Consider the following 25,998-nt stretch of genomic DNA (forward strand, 5'->3'; position numbering starts at 1 on the left):
AACTATATAAATGTAGTCATATTTTCATGTTATAAAGGCAGCTTTTTCTTCCTTAAAATATTGCATATCAGCAGCAGACCAGGTTTGGTACATCTATTATCTCTTATCTGGGAGTACTCCTAACCTGTGTATTATGATAGCAACTGATTTCAACTAATTAGATCATTAATAAGGCTTTCCTGAAGTGAGATGGATAGGACAGTAGTGAGTGTTTAGAGGAGAGGTTTAGAGGAGAGGGCCAGGTAAGGAAAACACTGATATGCACTGCTGTTCAGTTTGGAATTGCATTTTTTTTAGCTGTGTTTATCTTATTAAGTGCAAATTGATGTGCTATATGGTTGTAACATACTATTTCTATATAACATCTTGACAGTTAATTAGTAACTACGCTGTTTAAAAAGAGAAAATGTGCATCCTATGTGTTCGAGTGATACACTAGAACAACCACGTTTGTTTTTTTTCCCCAGAAGAACCATGTTTTAATAGAAATGTGTGAGAGCGAAAAACCTTTACATCAGGTGAAGAATTTTTTGTAATTTTTCAAAACGTTCTTCACACTCTCAGACCTTATTCCCAAACCCTGAAAGCAAAACAGTGAAAATAAATAGTTCTCCAGAACTTAAACGCAATCAAACTTTGAAAACCACACTCTCTCATTGGAAAGTGGAGGTTAAACCCGGGAGTGATGTAGCAGTATTATTGTGCATTGATACTTTTACATTGTTCACTATTTATCTAAATTATTTATTTATGGTGGGATAAATTTCCCAAAATACTTTAGCTCACATTAAATAAAATGTCTGAACTCCCTTATCTAGTTCTGTGTTTCATTATTACAAATTATTATTAATTATTATTAAAATATCAAACGTATTATGTAATTCCAGTAGCAGATATTGTATCATAACCAGATGGTGTATTAGCTGAACATGTTTTAATGTGATTCTAAGGTTTACATGACAGTAAGTCTTCTTTAGTTGTGTTTGAGGTCTTTTGGCGGTGGGTCGATGCTGTTCACTCGCTGCTTACCTAAATTCCAGTTTAGGTGCTGAACACTTTAAGGTCAGATCTCAGTGCGGTGTCCCGTCTCCAGGTCAAAGGCTGTTCTTGACCACACAACACTGACACCTCTGACCAAGAGACGTGTGCTCTTGTCTTCGTCCATTTACACACGGCGTGTGAGCATTTCTTTAAAGAATGTGTTACAAGCTGTAAATTCACAGAGCTGGGCCCTACAGAGGAGTGTGTGTGATTTTGGTTTCTGACAAGGCTAAGCGCTGAGGCACGAGTGTGTGGAATTTGGCCCTCTCTCGCCAACATTAGTCTTGGAGCCAGACCGACTGCACCAATCATCTGTGGAAATATAAACACATTCAATTATTCCAAAAACATATATATATATATATATATATATATATATATATATATATATATATATATATATATATAAACTAATTTTGTATAATGTTGATTAGATTCAGACATCCAGATATTGAGTAGAATATTGAATAGTGTATCAGTTAATTGTGCTAATGCTATTGTCTGATATTTTATGTGCATCTCACGATCTCAATTAAATGAAAATAATTTTTACAAAATGTATAAAATGTAGATGTTTTCATGCAGTTGTTTAGTGTCACTTTAACATTCTGTTCTTTTGGACTTAAATCCATAGTCAAACATCATTATAGAAATCTATACATTTTTCCAAAGCTACATATTTTTTATGCAGTTTACTGACACTATTTTTAATCATTTCTTTTCTAATGCTGATATGATTGATATCTTTGTGCATCCCTAATATCAGGATTTTAATGCATGTTCTGAGGCTCAGTGTAGTACCACACTACCAAATACTAAACTATATATACTATGGCAACACCAAAAAAGTCTATAAACAAAAACCCACTCTTTTTGTTTTTTGTAAATTTTATATATTTTTAAGAATAACTTAAGAATGCAAAATGTTTCCAATTCAAGCTAAATGCAATATTGCCCCAACACCAACTTACCTACTAACTAATGATATGAAAGTATTAAATAAAACTCAAATATTTAGTCCTGATTTGCCTAAGTTGCCTATGTTATTGTTTGTTCATTATATAGTATGCTATAATGAAAAAAAAAAGTTTAACATTTTCTAAAAGTCCAGCTCTGAGTGTATGTGCTGGCGTGCATCAGTGTACTGTAGGGCATGTTATGTTTTTCTGAGCGTAGTGATCCTTGTTATTGGTTGGCCTGCCCTAGTGATATATTCTGATTGATCTAAAGGGAGTGCAGTTAGCGGAGTCGTCGTATGATTTTATTGTAGTCTTCTCTGTGTAAAATCAATAGTGAAATTGAATGGAGAAATTGGCCTGTGGGAATTTAGAGGACAATGAAAGACTGGAGGAAAGAGTTTCTATTTATTCTCACGCTAACTGGGTTACTGGTAATGGACATTAGAGAGAGAGAAAGAGAGATGATGAGCATTGACCTGCGGATGCCGCTGTTTCCTTCTGGCAATTCCAAGGTTTCTTTACAGAGGTATGGAAAGAGAGGAAGAGATTCTAAAAAAAACACATAGGAAAACACAGGAAAAATATTTTAAAGAGCGAATGGCTCCCGACTTGTGTGTTTGCCAAGTCTAGACAGGCAGCCACGGGTTGGAGGTTGAAGGTCAGAAGTTGAGGGCAGGTGAAGGCAGAGGTGACCTACTGTTATTTCTTCACCATTTACTGATACTGAAGAGAATGACTGTGAGGAGCTGTAGGAGTGCACAGAACTCTTCAGCGTACATCTACCAAAATGCACAGCTCCATGAGGATGAGCTGGAGAGTGACTCTCCTCTGAAGGAGAAGAGAAGGGGCAGTGTGTAGCTAACACAGTGGAGTGTGCTGCCAGGGGAAAGAAGGCAAGGCTCTAGCTAAACCAACAGCTCAGTTTCAATCCCTCAGTCCTCAGCCCTCCACATATCTAAGGATTAGAACAATGTGGCCCAGGCTTAGTGGGTTGGAGCTATTCTCCAAGACCCAGACCGCGATGGGGTTGGAGGGTTCGAACCTGGGGTTGGGTGTTGTGCGATTCTTCTCTAGAATTTGTTGAATGCCGAAGAATGCTGCTGAAACTAGATCATCCTTAAAGGCACAGTAAGTGGTAATGATTGTGACTGGCAGCATCTGGCTAGAATTGTCCTTGCAAACAGTAAAGCGAGACTGGCAGAATTCACATTCATATTCAGTGCAGTGCTGATTTTTTTTTTTCTTTTTTTTCAAAATTGATGGGACACAGTATTAGGACACAGGATTTCCTTTTTGGAAAGGCCTAAAATGCTCACCAACCCCAAAGTCATATATCTGGTGCACCAGTTATCAAACTCTGTAGTCTTTAGCTCATTTTTTTTTTGCATATTCAGCTGGAACATCGTCAACTCGTGTGATGTCATTTCCAGCTTTTACATCCGACTTCTGGTGTAAATGGAACACAGCATTATCTTATCATTAAAAGGCGTGATCAACTGGGCAGTCTGCCAATAGTTAATGAAGATCCAAAGCACATATGGCTTGTTACTGAGATTCCTTAGCCTGGCCTGTATCCCATCCTACAGTTATTTCCCACAGATTGTCTAGCCCCACCTATAGAAATACTTCCAATAATAGTCTTATTGGAGCAGATAAACATGAACCTACTGGCACCATGCCTAATGCCAGGCATAACCTGATTACATATCCCACCAGCATTGTGCTAAGGGGCGGTGGAACTCTCTCTGGAATTCTCTGGAATGATGATGCTTCATCCAAAACATTTGGGATGAGAGAGTCAGGTATAAGGTGGGGTGCTGATCATCCAATAAAATAACATCACTAATGTTCTATTTGCTAAATTTGATTCTAAAGTCCTAATAGCAAAATCTAGAAGAAACCCAGACTACTCCATCTTAAACTATTTTAACACCCTTGACTTTGGAGGAACGAGTGAATGGTCAGATGTCCAAATACTTTAACCGTTAAGGTAAATTTATTTATATGAACAGTAAAAGCCTTGTTAAGCCATGGCAATACATAATCCAGGTTTTAAAAAAGTGGAAACATTATACTTTGGAAAAATTGTTCATTCTACATTGTTTCAGATCACTGGCTGTGCTATTAGATTCTGAATTCAACAATACTTAAGTTCTCATTGTACAGAGTGAACACTTATGTGAGTTTTTCAGAGCTGTCCACGGTAGGCCATGCTTACTGCATGTGCTACAGTGACACCACCCCCTTGCGTAAACCATGTAACTTTAACTGTAGTAAGAACATTTCTGACATGAAAAATCTCTAGCTGTACTCGACTTGCAGCTCTGAGGAAAACGTCAGGACCCAATTCGCATTTATATGTGAAGTTTATATTTAAAAACAGCTTAAGACGCCAATGATGATGTGGGAATAAGGCTATAGTTTGAATCAGGTTCTCAATATTTGCTCATCATAGCATGATTGCCTCAAATTCCACTCAGTCCATCTCAGCACTCCTAAAATCCTCAGAAATGAGTGTATTCACGGCCTCTACTTAACCTCCACATGTGAGAACCAGGACCATGAGAACCTTTGGTCAAAAAGGGTCTCAGAAGCGCTTGTGTTTTGAGCACAGGGGATACCGTGCACTGTACACAATGTATATTCACAGTTTTATATACTCACTCTGCATTGGTGGGGGTTTATGACGCTGTAATGGTTTTACTACTGTGTATTCATATTCTAGAAGGACACTAGGGGAGCTGATGTCATTGTGATGGTAGTGATGGTGGTGGTGGTGATCACTGTCCGTGTGACATCCCAAGCTCCATCCATCTCAATGCTCTCTCTCTCTTTTTCTATGTCCCTCTGCCTCACCACTCTCTCCAGTCCCATTCTGAAACTACTGAATGATGTCACCCATTTAGATGAGTAGCTCTCCACTGTGCTGAGCATCAGATGGAGTGTTTGTGTCCCTGTGCATGTGTGTGTGACCTGAAGGAGACCATTTATTCCCACCACATAAACACACTGTACTGTTCCTTTTCACTTGAGGGCAATGATCTCACGTGTGTTTAATGAAGCCTGATACAGTAGATGTCTTAGTCTTAAGTGTTGTCCCAGCAGAAAGAATGAGACAAGAGACAAGATATCTGGCCCAATTTCTCTCTGTTCAGCTGGACACTCATCAACCTCAGAGTGACACAGCAGAGTCCTAAGTGCCATCACATTAATCATTACAGCCAGGGAATAACATTAAGATGAGTATAAGCTCTGCAGTGGAGAGTCAGGTCAAATGGACATGAGTCTATTTGTATCTGTTTCACTCTTCTGATGCCCCTGAAAGGAAACCTTTGTTTTAGTATGTGGGACATGGGGGAGGGTTAATGAAAAGCACACTGCTTACAGCTAGCTGTGGGTTATGGGTAGTTATGGCATTTTGCCAAGAAATTGAAACTACTTAACGCGATGCATTTGCCAGCCTTTAAATGTACAGTTTAACTCTTACTATATATCCACTTTATCAAGTAAGATTAAGGTTTGTTTTGTCGTCTTATTCTCTTCTTCCTGGTCAGGGCCGTGGTAAGCCCTGAGACTGTCCAGAATCATGGTATGCAAACTGGAGATACCGATCAAATGTATTTAGTAAAAAAATATATAGTCACTAGTCTAGCAGTGTTCTAAATGCCTTTGTAAATCACTGTAAACTCAAAAAATGCAAAAAATCTGTTAGAAAGGAAAACTGGGATTCCTGATATTGTGCAGATTGCACCAGGCAAGAGTTTTGTTTTATATAAATGTATTTCCATTTTTTTAAATAATTTCTCCCAATTTAGCTAGGCCAGTTGTCCCACCCATTCAGCTGTTACTCAGCTTTTACTTAGCTGTATATCCCCCATCATTTGTGATGCCACAACACAAGGAGTGTAAAGATTAGCCAGTCCTCCTCTGATACATTACATCCTCCTCTTTTCACTTTTCAAACTACTGTTGATGTAGCATAGCCGAGTAGCCAGCGCACTCGGAAGCAAGCTCAGAGAGACTCAGCTCTGATACATCAGTTCACAGACACCAGAGAGAAAGCAAGGCCAGTTGTGCTCTCTCAGGGCTCCAGCCGCTGATGGCAAGCTACATGACCGAGATTTGAACCAATGATGCCTTCAAATAATTAAGCAGTTCATATGCCTTCTTTTTTATCAAAAACATCTATCTATAAAATTTCGTAGTGCAGTTACCACACAGCCAATAATAATAAAAATGTGCACTAAATAATCACAATCATATTTTTGCAGTATCTGAATATTCAAATACAAACAGTGAAAACAAATTGCTCAGTTAATGTATACACATACTCTGAATACTTTCGCTTGTATGGGTATCTATCATGTATATATGATCCTGAGAAGCACACAAGGCTCTGAATTTTTTGTGAATGAATGAGTGTGTGTGTGTGTGTGTGTGTGTAGGTGTGTGAGTGCATTGGTGTGTGTTGGTGTTTGGGCACTCCAATTGTCACTCCCCTGACGACAGCAAACAAACACACTGTTCTTCATCGAAAGCATTCCAGCTTCATTCTGTAGCCCCGCCTTTTTCTCACAGCCTAAATAACTTCCACCAATCCCAGCATGCCGATCACGTCAGGTGACTTCCACCCTTTAGTACAGTTTGTGACCCCTGACCATGGCTCATTAATAGCTTGTCTCTTATCAGCCCCCCCTTTCTTCTGTCTGTATTCACCAGTTTATATTGCCCTCATTACACACAGCCTGTCTCAGTGTGCCAGTGTTTGGCTTGTCACTTATTTGTCATTATGTAGAACAAGATAACAGCTCTCAGGGCACTGATAGGAGATGTGGGACAGGGGCTTGGTCAGGGAAAGTCACATGACTGGGGCTCTAGGGACAAAAGAGGCAAAAGAGGCAGAATAGGCCTGTGGAGGTACATACACACACGTGCACATACACGTGTGCTCACACACACACACACACGCACACACACACACTGGCAGGACCCTCCTCGTCCCTGTGCTGCTCAGACATGCAGGCCTAAGGCAGTGACATTAAAAGTAGATCTGGTGAATAATGTCAGGAGTCAGTCAAACATTAAAGTCACAGTCGGTGAGGAATCGTTAAGTGCTTGTGGGATCAGGGGAGGAAGACGGGACTCCTCTTCCTCCAGAAGCGAGGAATTATTGGAGATAGAACTTCAGAGCTGTTTTTAGGGATAACGTTTGAACGTCATAATGTTTTCACACTACAGTCTGAACTGAGGTGAATGTGTTTTGATACGTTTGGTCTTGTACATTTTGGTTTCACACTACAGTTGAGTGAGCGTAAAGCATAAAGAACGTTTAAATTCAATTATAAAAGTTCTTTAGAGAACCACAAGTGGTACTTTTTACCTTTAAAACTCCCCCAAAGAACGTTTACTGTCACCTTCATCTTCTCTGCTGGCCAATCAGACAGGCAGGCAGACCTATGGGTAAGGTCTATATAGGTACTTGGACATGTTCTTGCAGACACTGACTCTAAACAAAACTGCCTGCATCTCTCTCCCTGTCTGCTCTCACTCTCTCCCTCTCTCTTTCCAAAACCCGCAGACACAGGTGGGCAATTGTTGAGTTTATCGCGGCGGGCCCATTAATTAGCGTAATTAGTCTTGCCATGGGCAATAAGGGCCTGATAGTGGCTGACGGTCTCCGGTTCGCACGCCCAGGTCTGGAGTTTACTCTGGCAGATACGTTTGTGTGTGCTAATCACCCACATCCATCACCTCGCCCTGCTGCACTGCACCGCTGTTTGCTGTTGCATTAGAGAACTGTAATCTAGATCAGCTCTGTCAGAGAGAGTGTGCGCGTGCATGCCTGTGTGTGTGTGTGTGTGTGTAGTGTGTGCACACTCACGAGTGAGAGACAGAATGGCAGGTTGTAAAAGTGGCTGGTCAAAAGGAATCTCTGCCAATAAAGGAGTGAATGAATATGGAGTTATTGATTTGAAGGCATGCAGATTGTTGTTGTTTTTTGTTCTTGTGATGCACTGAAAAGAAACCGTTGTAGCTCTATTTAGCAACTATAAAATAAAATCAAAGACACATACAGTACATTTTGTTCAGACCTCTAAATTCAGAAATTTTAGCCTGTCTCATATTGCCAGACGGGTTTGAAGTGATATAAGTGGTGTTTTGATTTGAACAGGTCTGGCAGTAATCATGCCAAGGTGTGGCTAGTCTTATTAAACCCAGCTGTCAATTGAATTTGGGTAAAATTAGTTGATAATTTGAAACATTCCACTGTAACAAATATGCAAAAAAAATAGAAGAAATTAGAAACACATACTACTTCACAGCATGCAATTAATATGTGCACATACAGCAGTCTGAGTTAATGTAATAGATTACACTTGTAAGGTGTTTACATGCTTTTTCTGCTGAGCCATTACTCAGTAAACTAAGTGAACCCTTAAATTTAATGAATTTCCTACAAAACTTTACAGACAACACTCCACAGAATCCTTTATTCTCAACTAAAAACAACTGTTCACCTAAATACTGCATTAGGCCATGGGGAGTTCACCCTTAACAGAGTGGCAATATAGACATGCATGCATTCACACACAACTTTACATACTCACTAATGAACCAGACCGATTTAACTGATTTTCATGATTTATGGACACACAGAAATATGTCAGTATCAATAAATCATTGTTTTTAGTCTATGGAGTCTATAGTCTATTTAGTCTACCTGGGTTTGCTTTACAGAAAAAAAAAACATGACATTTATTTTGCAACAGTTCTGTTATAAAATGAATAAATTGTAGAATATCCACTGTAGCCCAGCACTGCATTAATACGTCTGCTCTTTTTAAATACAATAAACAGATCATCAAATACTGGTGTAAACTGTCAGTCAGATCTAAACATTTGTCCAGTTAACACTAATTTGATTCTAGTGCCATTGTATGTTGTCCTTAGGAAAACCAGAAGATTAAAATGCTTAAAAGTATTATACACACTATTTTATACAAGATAAATCATATTTACACAAAAGTGCACTTGTGACTTGTTGACAGATTAAAAAGCTTCACCAAGCAAACATTTTAAATTGATTTATAGAGGTCAGAATCTTTAATGTTACACAGTTAATAGAGCTTTAAACTCCATTTGCTTCCATAATAAATTCCATTGCCATTAGCAAATGGAATTTCGACTGGGTGGGAATGCGAGAGGACCTTTTCCAGCGCGCTTTTCAGCTCTTAAGCCGAGGAGGCGCTTGATCAGCCTCAGTGACCGCTGCTAAAACTTCCTGTGGCAGTTGTGTGGTCCAGCCTGAAAAAGGCTGTGCCGTGGTCACTTTGAAGACACCCCCCTCCCCTTCCAAATTCCCACACTCTGCATCTCTATCCCTTTTTATCCTCCTTTCCCCTCGCTCTATCCTCCTGTATCATGCACTGTCTCTTTCTTCCTCATCTCTTTCATCCAGGGAATCATCTTCTCAGCTGCCTTCTTAACATACCAAAACCCTCCTTCATTTCCACATGTTTAAAGTGCCATCAATGCTAATTGCACTCAGGCCTGCTGCAAAGCCCCCTTGCCGGTTTGTGTTTGGTCACCCGGTCAGGGGTCTGTGTGCTAGCCGGATGTGGGCTAACTAGGCCCCCTACCACCAGTCCCCGCCTTCACCAAACCCCTGACCCTTCTGGGTTTGTGATCTCCATGGTGCTGCCCAATACCGTGGAGCGTTAGCAGCAGCTGCTGAGGAGCTGGGCTGTGGCAGATGAGCCGTTGCCAGGTTGCTGTTTGCGGAGCTGATTCTCTTTAGTTAAATGAGGGGCTTTAGCCATCATGTCCGTGTGATGCGGTGTGTTTTTCGTGGCCAATTGGCCTAAGCAAGTGGATATTTGTCTCCTAGCAGCCTTTTCCTCATTGGATTGTTTTTGGTTAGTTGTACTCAGAAGAGCTGAGGTTATGGAAATCTTGTCAGCGTTCATACAATCATATTCACACAGAAACACACAAGCAGAATCTTTTATGGTTCGTGAAAACCAAGATCCCTGTAAATTTAACTTAGTAAATTGCAAGCATTTAAGTTTAAACATTTAAGAAACATCTAACAATTATTATGTCGATAACAGTAATGATTATAATCATAATTATAAATACAAAGACTGCATTATATAAAATATGACATGTCTTTTAGGTTGTTTCAGAATTTTATTTTTCAGATTTTTAAAAGTGTGTTTATTTATGTATGAATAATTGGACTCCCAAGTGGTGTGAATGTCTAAGCATTGGCAGTGTTATCAGGAATCAGGAGGTTCAATCATTGATGTTGCCACAGCCAAATGTGGCTTGGAGACCCAGTGAGCACAGTTGACCTCAGGTGCATTAGTTGGTCCCCCCTCCCCATTCAACAGAACTGGTAGATAATATTCTCCTCCAAGCATGTTCAACTGCCCAATGAGATGCTTCCCAAATCACATAAGGCATCTTTTGGCCAGAAATTTTCCCAGTGACAGGGGTGTCCATGACAGTGGATGCAAATTGTAAATGACTAAAATGGGAAGAAACATATGTGGAAAAATATATATATATTGTTTCATTAATTATTTTTTTAAGGCAGTGCACTGCGTGTGAAAAAGCATTCTGACCTGGGCAGTTTTGTTGTGGTTCTTGTGTCACAGTTATCCTAACATTTGCTATTTTTTGTGTGTCCACAGCTATCCATACAGCGAGGACTCCAATCAGGGGAAGCAGTACATGAATACGCGATGTCCTGCCTGGTGTGACCGCATCCTCATGTCCAGTTCTGCGAGAGATCTGGTCTTAAAGGTCAGTCCAGTTTAAATTACATCTGAACTTTTTGTAACGTCCAAAGCACACATTGACTGCAGTTACACACTGCTTAACCATAAAGGGTTAATTCAGTGCAGATGAGAACTAACTTTTTTACCTTATGCCATATCTAACTGATGGATTTGTGAGACATTAGTGATTTCCTGTGCGCCTATTCGTCAGTTTCACACAAAACATTAAGAGGCATGTGAATTCACCTAGGAGAGGCAGATGACAGACATATGTGCCCACCAGTTAGACCTGGCAAGATGCAGTCGATGAGCTTCTGTGTTATTGCAAAGATATTAATAGAAACATTGAAAAACATTGGCAAATATAACGCAAATATAAGTGTTCATCAACCACTGGAGGTTTAAACCACAGTGGGTTGCATCTTTCACTTTTTATTATTTAAAATCTGTCATAAATAGACTTATTTAAAAAAAAGTAATGTGTACATCTTTTCCTTAGTCAGTTTTTTATTGTTTTTATATGTTTTTTTATGCTGTGTGCTTGATGTGGTTATTATCTGCTTCACAATGTACTTCACAACCCAAAATAATGTATTATTGTACCCATTAATGTGATTAATGCGATTAAGCTCACACATAGTCTATAGGTGTAAGATTGCCTGTAAATTGATGGATTAAACCAGTCCAGCTACACATTTATTCTGATTAAACCACAAGTAAACACCAGTTGTGAACGCTCTAGTGCAGTGCATCTTCATTTAGCCTTTTCTAAATTAATTTTAAAGTTTATTTAGTGAGTGATTTTATGAGAGTCTTGGTGTCTTTAGGTTCAGCTATTACTAATGCTCACTACTACTCTCTTGCTCGCTTGCTTTTCTCTGGTTATCCTCGTTGTGCCAGGCTCGCAGATGGAGCTGGTGCTGTATGTGTAAGCTTTCATCTGCCATGCTAAGCTCATAGTCCACACTGGCAGTATATTCAGCCCTGCTCTTATAGAGTGCCAGGCGTGCATGTCTGCTTTATACAGCTTCATAAGTCTCTATAGAGCTGGGCAGATCTCTGTCCCTCTGGCTGCTCTCTCAGGGTAAGAGCTTCTCTTAGCCGCAGCAGAACAGTAAACTCTAGTCTGTTTATTTATCTGCCTCTCTCTCTCTCTCTCTCGCTCTCTCCCTCTCCCTCTCATCATGATCTCGAGTATTCCAATAGGATCTGGAGAATCTTATTGACAATCCATTCAAATCTGCTGATTGGTTTGGCAGTAATGTCAGCTGGATGACATTTTTACCTCAGAAGAACTGCCTTGTACTTTATGAGGGGTGTATGGCAGATTGTTAAGGGGTGTTAATAGGGTGCTTGTACAATAAATATACTGACGAGAGTAAAAGACTGCTTAAAGGGACTAACATAGAAAAAAAAAAAACTTAAATATACCTTCAAAAATATTTCAGACTCATCTCCCAACATTCTTTAAAATATCAAAAAAATATCGACAAACTGAACTAAGCAAAACCAATAACATTATTTTTGGCTCTGCATTTCAGATATTTCAAATACACACTCATTGCTTGCTTTTAGTTAGTGGAGATGATGATGTATGCATGGCAGTGTGTAAATTTATCAAAAACACATTGGATAAACCCAGTTTTCATCTTTAGTTTCTGTGTATGATGTAACAATATTCTGTGTTCAAAACTGTTAATTTATGTAAATTAAATAGTAGATATAGGATTCACAAGCTTACTGTAAAATATGTAAACTTAATATTAGTGTTGTGTTAATGTGAGAGTAGTCTGAATTTGGTTTGAGTGATATTAAAAAAATCTTATTTTACCCTGAAAAACATATACCTGTCGCGTCAGACCAAAAATAATTTCATCTTAGCAGATATGCAGACTAGACTTTGTAAGTCTTACCAAAAAGCCTTTGAAAGTTGGAAATACAAAAACAATGGTTTAACCCATACCTTATAAGTTGACTCAATAATTTGGACCCTATTATGAATAATAAAGCACAAGAAAATGTAGAATGTACAAACATAAATACAGGAAATACCTGCCCTCATCAAATAAGCCTTATCTTGCATTGAGCTTGTATGCAGTGAAGTACAATGTCACATAATCCCTGAATAGAGACACATATAGACATTCCCAGTCAAGGCTACACTTTGTTTTCTTTACACCCATTAAGGGACCTGAGCACGCTCCTTAAGTACTTCATTTGGATATCTTCAATAAGCGTATGGTGTGATGGGTTCTCTCTCTCTCTCTCCTCTTCTCTCTCCTCTTCTCTCTCCCTCTCTAATGCATAAGCATTACAGATTGTTGAGACATGGGCCCGTAAACAGCGTTGTGCGCAGCGTCATCTATCAAGCTGTGCTCCGTTAACTTTGTGCCGTGTTATTTTCTGCTTGCCGAGCCCTAACACACTGCAGGTCTGCCGGCAGCGGCGGCCCGAGCAGCTTCTCCCGCTCCGCACCGTAATGAAGGCTCAGTCAAGCGCGCGCCGCAGCAGCCCCGGCTCCCGCTGTCATTTGTTTATCTGTCTAAAGATTACGCAGCCCGAAAATCCACAATTTTATGCTGCCTTTGTAAATTATCAAGTCTCTTTTTGATGAATGTATCTGTGCTCTGGGAAGCTGAGGCCCAGGGCGGCGCACACACGCCTATGTGTGTGTGGAGGTTAAAACATAGCCCGAGATGGGAAGGTAGTCTCGGTGTGTGGGTGTGTTCAGGAGTGCAAGGATGACCTAGACACTTCCGTGTTATTGGTTTGAAGTTCATTCAGATTGAAGTTTGTAATTCTTTCTGAAGCTCTCCTGCTCTTCAGTCCTTTTGAGCTGCACTTCTCACCAGGCTCAGAGAAAGCGGCTGGAATTCTCTGCCAGCTGTACAAATCCAAAGATATACAAATCCATACAGTTCAAAAACCACAAGCAGGTCTTCCATTAGATAAACATATCACAGACAGCCCTGTAAGACCTGATATATATTTTGAGTATGTCAAATATTTTTCTACTGTTATTATTACTATATATATATATATATATATATATATATATATATATATATTTTTTATAATAAACAAGTTTTAGTTGTCCTTTTTTCCTTTATAATAAATGTTATTCATTATTTCATCACTTTTGAACAAGACAACCTGGTCCAGTCAGAGTGGCTGTAATTCTTTGCATTTTGAGCATATATATGAATGTAAACCATAGCTTAGAATACAGATTGAAACACACTGAAATGTGAATTGAAATTGAAATACTTCTTTCCTCAGATTACCAGCTCTATTATCATAGACCTTCCACAGTTATTCCAAACATATTTATTTTATGTATGTCAGTATTATTTTGTTGTAACTTTGTGTTTAAAGTTTTGCATTTCTAACATTTGAGTCAAGAAACTACAATTATGCATGTTCAGCTGTCACAAAAGGGTCTTTTTCCTATTTGTACTTGTCTTTAAAACTCCCTAAATAAACAGATTTATAGTTCATATTTTTAGTACTTTTAAAACCTTTTAAATAAATATATATATAATTTTTTTTTTACATGTTTGTACTTGTCGTACACAGCCAGAGACTGACGAGAAATCAATAACATATGACAATATTGGAGCAAATGTCTGTATGGGGGACCACAAGGTATGTATATGCCATTTTATTTTTTTTATTGGTAAATGTGTGTTAAATTTGTGTTAGAAATGTATGTTAAATCTTTTATGGCACAAAATATATTAATTAGATTAGACTATTTGTAGACTAAAGGCAGACACACATTAGCAGCAGATCCTTTAAATCCTGTAAATTGTGAGATGAGGTCTCCATGGTATCAGTGAGTATTTTGGTGTCACCACCTCTGATTGTACTCACTTGGACCACTTATGACGAGTACTGGTCACTGCATATCAGAAGAAAGCAAACTTGCCTGATGTTTTGGAGATGCTCTGCCCACACAATTTCAATGTCATCAGTGTCTCAGATTGTAATACTTGCCTATTCTTCCTGATTTTAACACATCAACATTGACAAAACAAAAGCTGACTGTTTACGTGTTGCCTAATATAGCCACCCCTAGCTAAATGCCACTCTAGATAAAGATAATCAGAGTTTACCATTTTACCTGACTGATCAGTGTTTGACAGTCTTATATAGAGCGACTTAAATTTCAATAAATATTGTCGCTGTCCTATGAAAAACACATCTTCATTTTTGTCGATTTTTAGTTTACTACATAATTCGAACTGACAAACTGTCTCTTACACTGTGCCAAAATTGACCTGAAATAAACTTTATTTACATTGACTTCCATTAAAAGTTTACCAGGTTTTTTCTCTATCCTGTAAAGTTGCTGTTTTGGAGATAAGTGTTTTTCATTGGACAGCGACGATATGCAGATAAGAGAAATGTAGCGCGTTTTTTTTGCCTGAAGACTCTGATTGGTTAAATGTGGTTTGCTTCTTTGGCTGGGTAACAAACCCTAATCTGTCACAGGCAGGACACTGTTATACCAGCTGATTGCATCTTGTTGTCAGTAGGTGGACAGTCTGTGATCTCCAGGTTCTTTTGGTGATACAAAAAAGTATTATTGTCTTTGCATTACATTAATGAAAATGGTTGTAACTGTATAATTGTGGAAATTAAGATGTTATGGGAAATATTAAATGTGACTTAAACCGAGGCGCACAATTATCAATGAGCTTATTATTTAAATAGGAAATAAAGGAAAGAATTGCACTGACATGCCAAAAGTCATGGGACACAGGAAATTTGGCAGTGTTAAATCAACACTGTTAGTGTTAAATTAACACTGAGAGTGTAAAGTGTAACACTAATAAGTGTTGATTTAACACTAACAGTGTTGATTTAACACTGCCAATGGACTGGACTGGACTTAGTTAGGAATTAGTTTCATGTCTAGTTAATGCTTTCTATGATTTATTCTTGATGCAGATGGGACACTGTGTGTTAAGCAATAATAAATGCCTGTGCAGCTTCAGAATTGGAATGTCCCATCACTCCTCTGGCTCCCACTATCAAGTCTTGCTCCAACTTTCAATAATTGCAATGCCATGAGCATGCTGGCCATTTACACGATAATACCTAATAACTGATATACAGCTCTGGAAAAAAATGGAGACCACTTCAGTTTATATGTCTAGGTATATGTTTGAGTAAACTAAACATGGTTGTTTTATTCTATAAACTACGGACAACATTTCTAATAATGCAAAGAAAATGAAACATCCCTGGTTTTAATCACAGTTTTCATTAATCTTGGCATGTTCTCCTCCACCAGTCTTACACACTGCTTTTAGATATCTTTGTCACTCCTGGTGCAAAAACTTATGTAGTTCAGCTTGGTTTGATGGCTTATGATCATCCATCTTCTTGTTGATTATATTCCAGAGGTTTTTAATTTGGTAAAATTAAAGAAACTTATCATTTTTAAGCGGTCTCTTATTTTTTTCCAGGGCTTCTTTTCCTAAGCCGTCCCCTGAGGCAATACCTACTCCTATCCAATTAATTATGTCAGTGTTAAAGTATAATGTGAATTGCAGTTTTATTATACTCTATTTAAAGTACACTATTGCATTGTTGTTACTCATCCAGTGAAAAATATATTATGATGGAAGCCTAATTGTGGTGTATATAGATGGGTTTTGTATTCGTACCTGTTGATTCCTGCATAATCCAGTGCCACCACAAAAACTCACTGCTTAATGTTTTGTCTGTTTTTCAGCCTGTTTTCCTGTCCTTTCGATTAACAGCAGGGGCAGGTAAACCTAATGCACATAAGCACAAGTGTTGTATCGTGCAGTGATGTGGTAAATATTTTTTTTATTATTATTATTATTTCTGCTTTTTTCCCATTTTTCCACTTAATAATATGACAGTTTCATGAGTTTCTAAACACATTTGAATTCTAATTCTTATTCTGTGTGTGTGTGTGTGTGTGTGTGTGTGTGCTTTTGATTGAACAGGGACGTGGTGCCAAAGGGTGGAGAGGATTTCCCGACAAGCGCCCCTGTGAGAAACTGAGACAGCTGGACAGACAGACAGACAGACACTCACACACTCACTCACTCAGTCGTTCACAGAAGACCCAGATAAGACTTTTCAGCAGGACTGACCAGTCGTAGTGAAACAAGTGCATGCCGTCACGCTCCTACAAATGGCAGATTGTGTACACGAGTTCTTCAAGACCCACAATCAAGAACACTTATAGCACATCACACACACACACACACACTCATACATTCATTCACACTGCTAATGCCTCTCTCAATTTGGCACACTCTCTTGATGGACAATCACCCCTCCAACTCCCATGGCCCCTCTTTCTCTCTCTCTCAAAAAAAAAAGCCAAGACAACACAAAGGACAAGTCTTTTTACGTGTTCTAGCCTTGTTGCCAAAACTCTAATAGAAATTAAGAAGTACTACATATTTTAAAGACCATACTTGCAATTTTAGGTATGCCTCTGCATTATAGAAGCTACTTCCATATCATGTGTAAGATGTTTTAAAAAAAAAGTGCAATGCAAAAAAAGTTGTTGTATATGTATAGTGTTAGGTTTATTTGTACATTGGATTATTATTACATAGTGGTGTTGATGGTTTTAGTGCTGTTTTTCTTTCTCTTTGACCAGATTTTGTGGTCAGTCGCTCTGTGTTAGTATAGATAGGTATTTTCAGTTCATTTCAATGCATTGCATTATTTCTTTACTCTCTCTCTTTGTTTTTTTCTTTTTCTTTCAGATGATTTGATTTGTTGCTGACTCGTGTGCGTAACACACACTGCCATGCCTTTGACATCCACCGAGTCTCATTTTATAAACTGTACTTTTTAAACGAGATAATTTATAATTCTTACCAAAATTGTTATGCTGAAATATGAATGCGAGACAACTGCTTGAGTGTTCTGTCATCTGATGCAACCGAATATCTAAATCGTGAATGGGGAAAAAAAAGACAACAAAATATCATCATCTGAAGTGCACCTTTTTCAGTCATATGACTTATATATAGCCTATCAAAGCTATTTTAACCAGTGCCATAAGACCATGCAAAGTATATAAGGTTTTGTTTTATATAGCAGTCTCACTTGGTTTATTTCATTATTATTCTTATTCTAACTTATTTCTGTGTAATAATATTATGGTTCTGAATGTGATGTTTTAGGTAGACTTTTGTTTTTTTTGTTACTGCATCATGGTGCCAAGTATTGTACACAGTTTTGAGTAAGAGTTGCCATGCCAGTTGTGCAGTGGAATAGAAAGACAAGGCTGAAAATAAGTGAAAAAAGCAGAGGTGGGTAGAATAGCCTAAACAAAACTCGAGTATAAGTAGTCAAGCTATAAAATAGTAAATAGTACAATAGATTAGATAGTGGAAGTATCTTGGGTAGAAGTTGAGAAGACTTTGTGTAAAGTTCTCTGTAGAACTGAAGCGGAACATAGTAATACATGCAGTATCTGTTAACATAGGAAATGAAGTGTGTTTTATCTTATCTTATTTGGGTCATTTAGATCTGAAATATTAAATACTGAACTGCTTAACCTTCAAATAGAAAGTGTGGCCAGTCAGAAAAGGAAAGTAACCAAAAGCTTAAATTAGTTGTATTATTCCTAAATATATTTGGGTATATTTAAAAAAGTATTACTGTTTAAAATTCTCAGGAAAGTACAAGCCCGTGACAGTTCTACTGGAGTAAATGTATCTGTAGTTACTACCCACCTCTGGTGAAAACACAGAGAAGGAGATCTCTGCGATTTTCCATGTAGGCTGCAGGCTTTTCTCTAGGTTGCCAGATCATCGCCTCGTTAGTGCTTCGTTAGTAGCAGAGGCTGCTGAGGAATCGGCGTCACGTTTCTTTCTATTGATTTCTCTTTACTACACTACAGAGTTCACGGAGAAAGCCCGTGGAGGAGCTACACTGATAATGGATGGATTTTTTTTTTTTTTTTTTTGGAATGTGATTTTTATTATTATTTTTTATTTTATTTTATGTTATTCCTCCTCATTTGAATCACCACAAGTGGAAACGATAGCATGTGTGGTCTTGGCAATGCTGTGCTTAGACGAATCTGCTCGTTAAACGTTAAACTCTTTTCTTCTTCCTCCGCTCACTGCTTCCTGTAAAGCACATAGAGATGGAGCTCCGTGGATGCCGTGACCTCCTCAAGCAATAAAACCCCATTAGACCTGAGTGACTGCCTCTGTCTTATTACTGCTGCTCTGCTCCTTTCACACCGTCTTAACCGCGCGCTAATCTGCTGCACACACCGCCCAGCGCGCGGGCCTCGTGTCCTGATTTCTGTGACATCAGGCTAATAACATGACCAGTCATGGCTAGGCTTTGCCCCGTCACTAATTTGCTTCATCTAACAATTTTTAAGCGTGAAATGCGCCTCGCTTTAGTTTTTTTGGTAGTTGCAATTTGTTTGATTAAATAAAAAGATTACATTATCTCCTATGCTGCAATTTTATTTTATTTTAGCCATAAACAAAATAACCATTGTTTAAAATTAAAGGGGTTTAAAAACTAAACTAAAACTTTTGTTTTTACATTGTTTAATTGGTAATGTCCATATTTAGCAAAAAAATAATTTTCTAAAATGTCTACAGACGATTAGAACTATTCTTGTACTTTATAAAAGTGTTTTAACTAACATGATCACACATTCAGTCTAACAGTGTAACAAAACACATCGTAAAGTGGGCGTTTAATAAAACAGAAAAAATCGGATTTGGTTTTGTGTTAAAGTGGGGTTAATATGTAAAAAAAAAATAAACGAAACATATAACGGATTATATTATAAAATTAATCGTATAAAATGAATTGTAGCTTCAGATACAATATATCATTGCTTTCCTTAATCATATTAAGCAAGACATAGTAGGTAAAACTGCGCTAAAAAACTTATGGGTCCAAAAAATGGAAGCTACAAAAAAGACCAAATGCAACCATTCTCACTTTAAATAATCAGTGATCAATGTAGAATTCAAATGTAGAAAGCGTATAAGAGTATAAAAATCGCGTGCCCTCACACAGTGACTTACTTCAATTAGTTTCTGCAGAATTAAAGGATTCAGACTTGAACATTCATTCAGAGTGGTGTTTCAGAAATGCGCCTTTTTTGAGAAACTTCAGTGTCAGAATTGTTCTCAGTAGTGCTGTTGGGGACCAAATTCTAAAAGTTTAATGCCACAAAAAAGCTACTTCACATGAAGTTAAATGTTTGAGAAATTACCTGGTGCCTCATGCGTCTTTAAATACTGTTCTGATACAGAGTGGTCTAAACCTATAGGCTATGTAAAATGCATAAGGCCGGTTAGTAGACCGGTAAGGTGCAGGGTAAGGCGAAATGGCACGGTATGTAGGCAGAAATAAAATATTACGGAGAAAATTTCACTATATTGCATCACAAGTGCATATAAAATGCAGAAGAGTTTTATCTCTCGTGAGAGTTGTTAAAAAGACTAAACATAATGGATGTAGGCCATTTGTAATTACTGTAACCATCAATAAGCCATTTCACACAGATCAACTTTAACTCTCAACGTTATAATCTCAAAGATTTAAAAAGATGTTGAAATAGCGAGGGTATTCCCGTTAAAGGGACTCTTTTTTTTTTTTTTAACAACCTGTTGCGCTATAATGAGTCTGTCCGTTTTGGACTAAATGTTTCAGAAATGTTTTTTTAACATTACGCTCTGCACATCAATACAATTTAATAAACTGTAACATTACAATTAATTACGAACCTATTGCATACAAATTAACGCTCTACACAACGAACTGCATATTGTCGCTGTATATATATGGAAACTTTTCTCACTTTGTACTTGTTGATATAATATAAATCTGCCAGTTGTTATTTACATTGTTTCAAATTAAATGGACGAATGCAAATTCTTTAAAAATTACTTGAAATAAAATATTTCCCACTGACTGATTTTTTTTTCATTCTAATAAAAATAACATTTTGTATATACGAAGTTTCTTGTTTTACATTTACTATAAAAAAAAAGTTCTAGTTATTTTCTTTTCCCTAATTATAAAAGCGAAATGTTAACACGTCAAACACTAACAGGTACTTTCAATTAAAAAGCCTGGCAAATATACAGTTAAAGACATTACTGAAATGAAAAATTTACCAAGACAGATTTAAAATATGTTAAATAATTTATTGATCATACAAAGGGGTTTCTTCCTTCAGCACGGAAGCAATAATATTCTCTTATTTCAATATTTAACGCTCCATCTGTGGCTATTTTCAGTGGTATGTGGTAAAACAAAGTCCTTCGAAATGAAGCGAACCGGCTTTAGAGGACACTGTTAAACAAAGGCTATTTACATGGTTCATTTACAACACTGGATCCAGTAGATCTGTAGAGGACAGAACTGATCAGCCAGGCTGATCGAGTTAGGCTTGGTTATTCTACCACAGCGCAGCGAAATTAAGCTAAAACAGCTGACAGAAAGGTGGTGATGGCTCATCAGCTCGCCATGTCCGTTCCTGGCGGTTTAATAACATAATTTACTCCGTACAAAATATATACATCTCACTTACACTCGCATGTACAACACAGTGCATCGGCACCATCAGAGCGAGCGCCTGTTGGACCGAGGAGACCAGTACCACCAGTGTTCTGCGTGTTCTGCTGTGGGGAAACAGCGCATACCCTGCTTTAGTAGGACAGCAGCGCATGTTCTGCCTCAGGACGGCAGTGTACACTCTGCGTGGCTGCAGGACAGCAGTGTATACCGTGCTTTACTTCAGAACAGCAGTGTATACCCTGCTTCAGGCCGCATTAGTCCGAACTAGAGTCTCTGCTCAGCTGTCAATCAATCACAACGTGTCCGAGCTGTTACTGCACGGGCTGACGAGGGAGCCGCTCGTGGCCTTGTGCTTTTTCAGCAGTCTCGTGATTTTCTCGTCGTCTGAGTTGGGGTCCAGGGGTTTGTTGTACTCGTCATCGTCCTCGTTGTCCGAACTTTCCTTCATCTTCTCCGTTTCAGAGTCGTGCTTCTTCTTGGCCGTGGCCATTTCCGCGGCGTGCTTCTTCCTCCACTTGGTCCTGCGGTTCTGAAACCACACCTGCGGGCAGAGGAAGAGAGTTAGAGTTAATAAAACCGCACCATCACTCCCACTACACCTGTAGAGCATCTTCACCACAGCTGTGACAGGGCCTCACTACACCTGTAGTAGTCTAGAGTTCAGATTCATTTAGCAGTGGAAATAAATACAGGAGGATTTTAAAATTTACTGCTTACTGAATTAAATTAGGTGAAAATTAAATGGCGATAAACAACACCTATAAAAAATACAGCAACAATATTCTCATTTACTACAATTTGTCAGCATAATTATTTATTAAAAATAAGAGTAAAATAATAGCCTTTTAAACAACCATTAAAATAATAATTTTAGAAAACTAACCCATTATAATAAATCCTATTTTTTCAAAATTATAATTATTTTAAATGGTGTAAATTTCCAGCGTTAATCCTCTTTAAACTGAGGTATGTACCTTGACTTGGCTCTCGGTCATTCCCAGTGAGTAGGCGAGCCGTGCTCTCTCCGGACCGGCCAGGTATTTGGTCTGCTCGAAAGTTTTCTCCAGGGCGAAAATCTGCTGTCCTGAGAAGGTGGGTCTGGAATGTTTCTTTTTGCCATCTTTATCCAGCATTAGGCTGGCTTGTGCTGCAAAAGAGAAAATCACACCACCTCAGTAAAACTCGTCATACACTTCATAGAGATCAAAACAAACTTTACTTTACCAACTATAGAAAAGCTAAAAAAATAAAGTCTTAAAACAAACATTTTATTATAAACACTCCTTAGGCCTAAATATTATTCCAGGAGAAAGACGTGGACTAACTAAGTCAAGTGCTCCCAATACAAACACAAACAAACAAACACACACACATATACGCATACACTGTGTACACTGTACAAGTGAAACTGGTGCAAAGTGATTTGAAACGGTGCTGCTTTGCTTTGTTTCACTTATCATTTTATAGTGTATGCATGTATGAAGTATACTAAATTAAAGTGTTTTTGTTTACTGTAGATAACTCTCAACTATTATATTTTATAAGGAGAAACAAAAAGTGTGTTCTCTTTCCTATTTAATGTAGCTACAGTTTCCACTAGATTTCTCTCATCTAGAATTATTTTCGGTGTTATAATTTCTTTAGAAATGACAGTTTTAATAAAACTGTATTGGTATGTAGACTATCCTATATATAGTGTTGTTTATCTTTATTTAATACATTTCTCTTCCTAAAATTCAGGTTCTCATCTAAACAAAATATTACGTTCATAAACAGTAAAGAGTAAAGTTTCAGAAGTCACAAAGCAGAAGCTCAAGTCAGAAACACTTACAGGGACAGGGCACTCTCGGGTCTCTCCACGGAGAAGCCTGCATGACACCGGGCCAGAAGATAGGAGCGCGTCCGGGCAGCTCTGCCAGGGGTTTGGGGTATCTGGCCACGGCCGCGGGGTTCAGGTACATCCCCGCCGATCCTGCCAGGCCGCCGATCCGAGGGAAGCCCGTGAGCAGCTGTCCCGCCGCGCCGATGGGTCTGCCGAGGATATCGCTAATCCCGTGCGGCGTCCCCAGCGGGATCTGCGAGCTGAGGCTGGAGAGCGAGGCCGGAGCCTTGAAGCCGGCCGGGTTCTGCAGCGCATACGGGAACAGAGAGTTCTTCATCTCGGTCATGTTGTGCAGCGCAGCCAGCGGCGTGCTGCCCAGCACGAAAGCGCTCTGCCTGTTAGCATCCATTTGCCCCACAGCTAACATTTGTAAGCATAAGCCTCAGGGAGAGCGCGGGGAAAAACGAATGAATAAATATATAAACAAGTAAACAAACAACACAGGACGAAATTAAAGGGAGGAGTTGTCATGCAGCATTTAGGGAGCCGAGGGTGTTGCGAGTATCCAAAAAGTAGGCGAAACTCTACAGAGATATAAAAACAACCAGAACGCGGCTGGAGAAAAAAGTTTTAAAGCCCAGTGTTTGTGTCCGAGTGTCGGGCGAGCCCGTCTGTCTGTCCTGCCGGTGAGTCAGTCAGTCAGTCCGCGGTTCTCCGCCTGCTGAAGAAAAGTCAACCCTGTCAGCCCCGCGCCTTTACTCTGTTTTTAACAGCGAGCATTTAACTCTAAGTCTCTCTCTCTTTCTGTTTCTCTCTCTCTCTTTTCTCCCGGCGCCCTCTCTCATTCTCTCTCACCCCGTCTCTCACCGCCGCCGGGGACGCGCAGATAACCACCTCCCATTGGACAAGGCCGAGCGCGCACGCCTCCCATTGGCTGCGACGGAGGTCCCCCCTCTCCTTGATTGGTTAATGAAGAGCGGGATCATTTGCATGCACGTCACTCGTCTTCAGATGGACTGTAGAGATGTAGAGTAAAAATCTCACTGTTTCAGGTTTTAACACAAAAAAAGAAAGACAGAGAGAGAGAGATAGGAGAAAAAAGAGGGAGAGAGACAGAGAGAGACAGGTTTACTTTATGAGCCATTACCGCTGACAATGTAAGTACATTAACCTCGATGCGAGCGCGCTGTATGAGCGTTTCATTGTTTTTAATGAAGTGAGGGAGGCAGAGGGAGAGAGTGAGATTGAGTAAGTGAGGCTGTTTTTAAGCGCGCAGATTTACTTTTCCGCTTAGTTTAGACTAATTAAAGAGGACCAGCAACACAAATAAAAAGCTCTCGCTCTTGTATTCGATTTAAACTGTGTGTAAAACCGTAAATTTGTGACGATGTGGGACTCTAATGCATTTAATGTAAAACAAACGGCTTTTTTTAGTTATTTTTTTATTAAGAGTGATGTACTATAGGTGTGTAGTTTAGACAGTCGAAGCAAAACTATTTTCTCTTAATTTCAGGTCTTTTTCCCTGACCATCATCTTCCTCATCACTGTGTCTACAAGCGTAAAATTACATTAGAGAGGCCAGAAACTTTACTTTCGTCCTGTTTCAGCATCTGAACTGAATCTGCATTTGCGCCTGTTTGTCTTTGCGTTTTTGTTTTTGTTACCTTATTACAGCATTTATAATAATAATAATAATAACAATAATACACACAATAAGACAAACACACAATATTAATAAAATGTGTTCATTTGTTTATGAATAATTATAAATTGGGTTCTCAGAAAATACTACAAGACACTAAAATAACATATAACAATAACATTAATTATAAAAATAATGATTAGCTTTTAAAATATAATAATAATATGTTATATTATATAATAGTGTATTATTATTATTATTATTATTATTATTATAGCTCTTTGAAAAATCATTAAATAAAATGCAGATAATTTACTATTCTATAAGCAAATATGATAATGTGCGAGTTTAAATGCAAAAGTCATAATTAAATACACACTAACTTTATTATATTATTATTTACCCGTTTAATCATTTCTTAGATGTATAATTATTAAGTCGAAGCTGATCAGCGATCAGTGATGTAAACTCATTATCGAAATGAAGACTTGTGGTCAGATGTGAGATAAATAGGATAGGAATGATTTACACACCTGTTAGTCTCTCTCTCTCTTTCTCTCTCAGCTTATTTATTAATGTATAAATATTGCTCTAAATATATATTTTATGATCGCGTTCAGCAGCTTTAGCTTTACTCTAAGCGCTCAAACTGAAATATAGCAGTAAAGAGGACAGACTACCACTGACACCCATATTCACAAATCACACACACACACACACACACACCTCATTCCACCATTCACGTCCACTACCCCTCCTGAACAGCTGATAGCCTCTTCCTGAACAAAGAAACAATAAGTGTGAGAAGAAAACCAGTTCGATCATTTATAGAAACACAGTACAGAACAATTATTATATTATTTAAATTATTATATAAGATTATTATATAAGATTATTATTATTATTATTATTATTATTATTATTATTATTATTATTATTTAAAAAGTATCGAACTAAAAACACTCGCTTTAAATTCTTTAAAACTCCACCATAAGAGCAAAGACTGACTATCTGCTGTGAGATCAGCTGATCAGCAGAGAAGTTCACTCTCAGCCCGAGTTTAAATCACTTCTCTGTAAATCGATTAGGCTTAGTCCGCTTAGGCAGATGTGCTTGTTTGAGGACTGTATAAGAAGAGGATGACGAAGAAGAAGATGGTGATGATGATTAGGAGGAAGGCTGTA

General features: G+C 38.4%; 2 protein-coding genes across 4 annotated transcripts in view; one reads left to right on the forward strand and one right to left on the reverse strand.

Annotated features, from left to right (window-relative positions):
* The window catches only part of LOC103037390 (inositol polyphosphate-5-phosphatase A), a 210,562-nt gene extending 192,866 nt beyond the window's left edge, over positions 1-17,696 (forward strand). For 2 of the 3 annotated variants that reach the window (XM_022684630.2, XM_049481646.1), the window contains 4 exons: positions 10,697-10,808; positions 14,360-14,428; positions 16,527-16,563; positions 16,768-17,696. In XM_022684630.2, the coding sequence (XP_022540351.2) occupies positions 10,697-10,808; positions 14,360-14,428; positions 16,527-16,563; positions 16,768-16,817 (268 nt within the window). In that variant the 3' untranslated portion in view covers positions 16,818-17,696. Of the gene's footprint in view, positions 1-10,696; positions 10,809-14,359; positions 14,429-16,526; positions 16,612-16,767 lie in introns of all 3 variants that reach the window. The other variant, XM_022684631.2, reaches the window with a different exon arrangement.
* Positions 17,697-20,955: 3,259 nt separating this feature from the next.
* Positions 20,956-24,036, reverse strand: nkx6.2 (NK6 homeobox 2). The gene is made up of 3 exons (XM_007248502.4): positions 23,181-24,036; positions 22,324-22,496; positions 20,956-21,890 (listed from the first exon to the last, which is right to left on the reverse strand). The coding sequence occupies exons 1-3, from the start codon at positions 23,596-23,598 to the stop codon at positions 21,642-21,644; spliced, it is 840 nt and encodes a 279-aa protein (XP_007248564.3). The 5' UTR covers positions 23,599-24,036; the 3' UTR covers positions 20,956-21,641.
* Between the last annotated feature and the right edge of the window lie 1,962 nt (positions 24,037-25,998).

This window comes from Astyanax mexicanus, chromosome 7, assembly GCF_023375975.1.
Source record: "Astyanax mexicanus isolate ESR-SI-001 chromosome 7, AstMex3_surface, whole genome shotgun sequence".
NCBI lineage: Eukaryota > Metazoa > Chordata > Actinopteri > Characiformes > Acestrorhamphidae > Astyanax > Astyanax mexicanus.

What these genes read in the sequence shown, in the direction of transcription:
- nkx6.2 (XM_007248502.4), bottom strand. Translation starts at nt 23,598, where the DNA reads ATGTTAGCTGTGGGGCAAATGGATGCTAACAGGCAGAGCGCTTTCGTG. An exon ending in CCCGAGAGTGCCCTGTCCCT is followed by an intron (nt 22,497 to 23,180) that starts GTAAGTGTTTCT and finishes TCTCTTTTGCAG; the next exon opens with CACAAGCCAGCCTAATGCTG. An exon ending in TGACCGAGAGCCAAGTCAAG is followed by an intron (nt 21,891 to 22,323) that starts GTACATACCTCA and finishes CTCTGCCCGCAG; the next exon opens with GTGTGGTTTCAGAACCGCAG.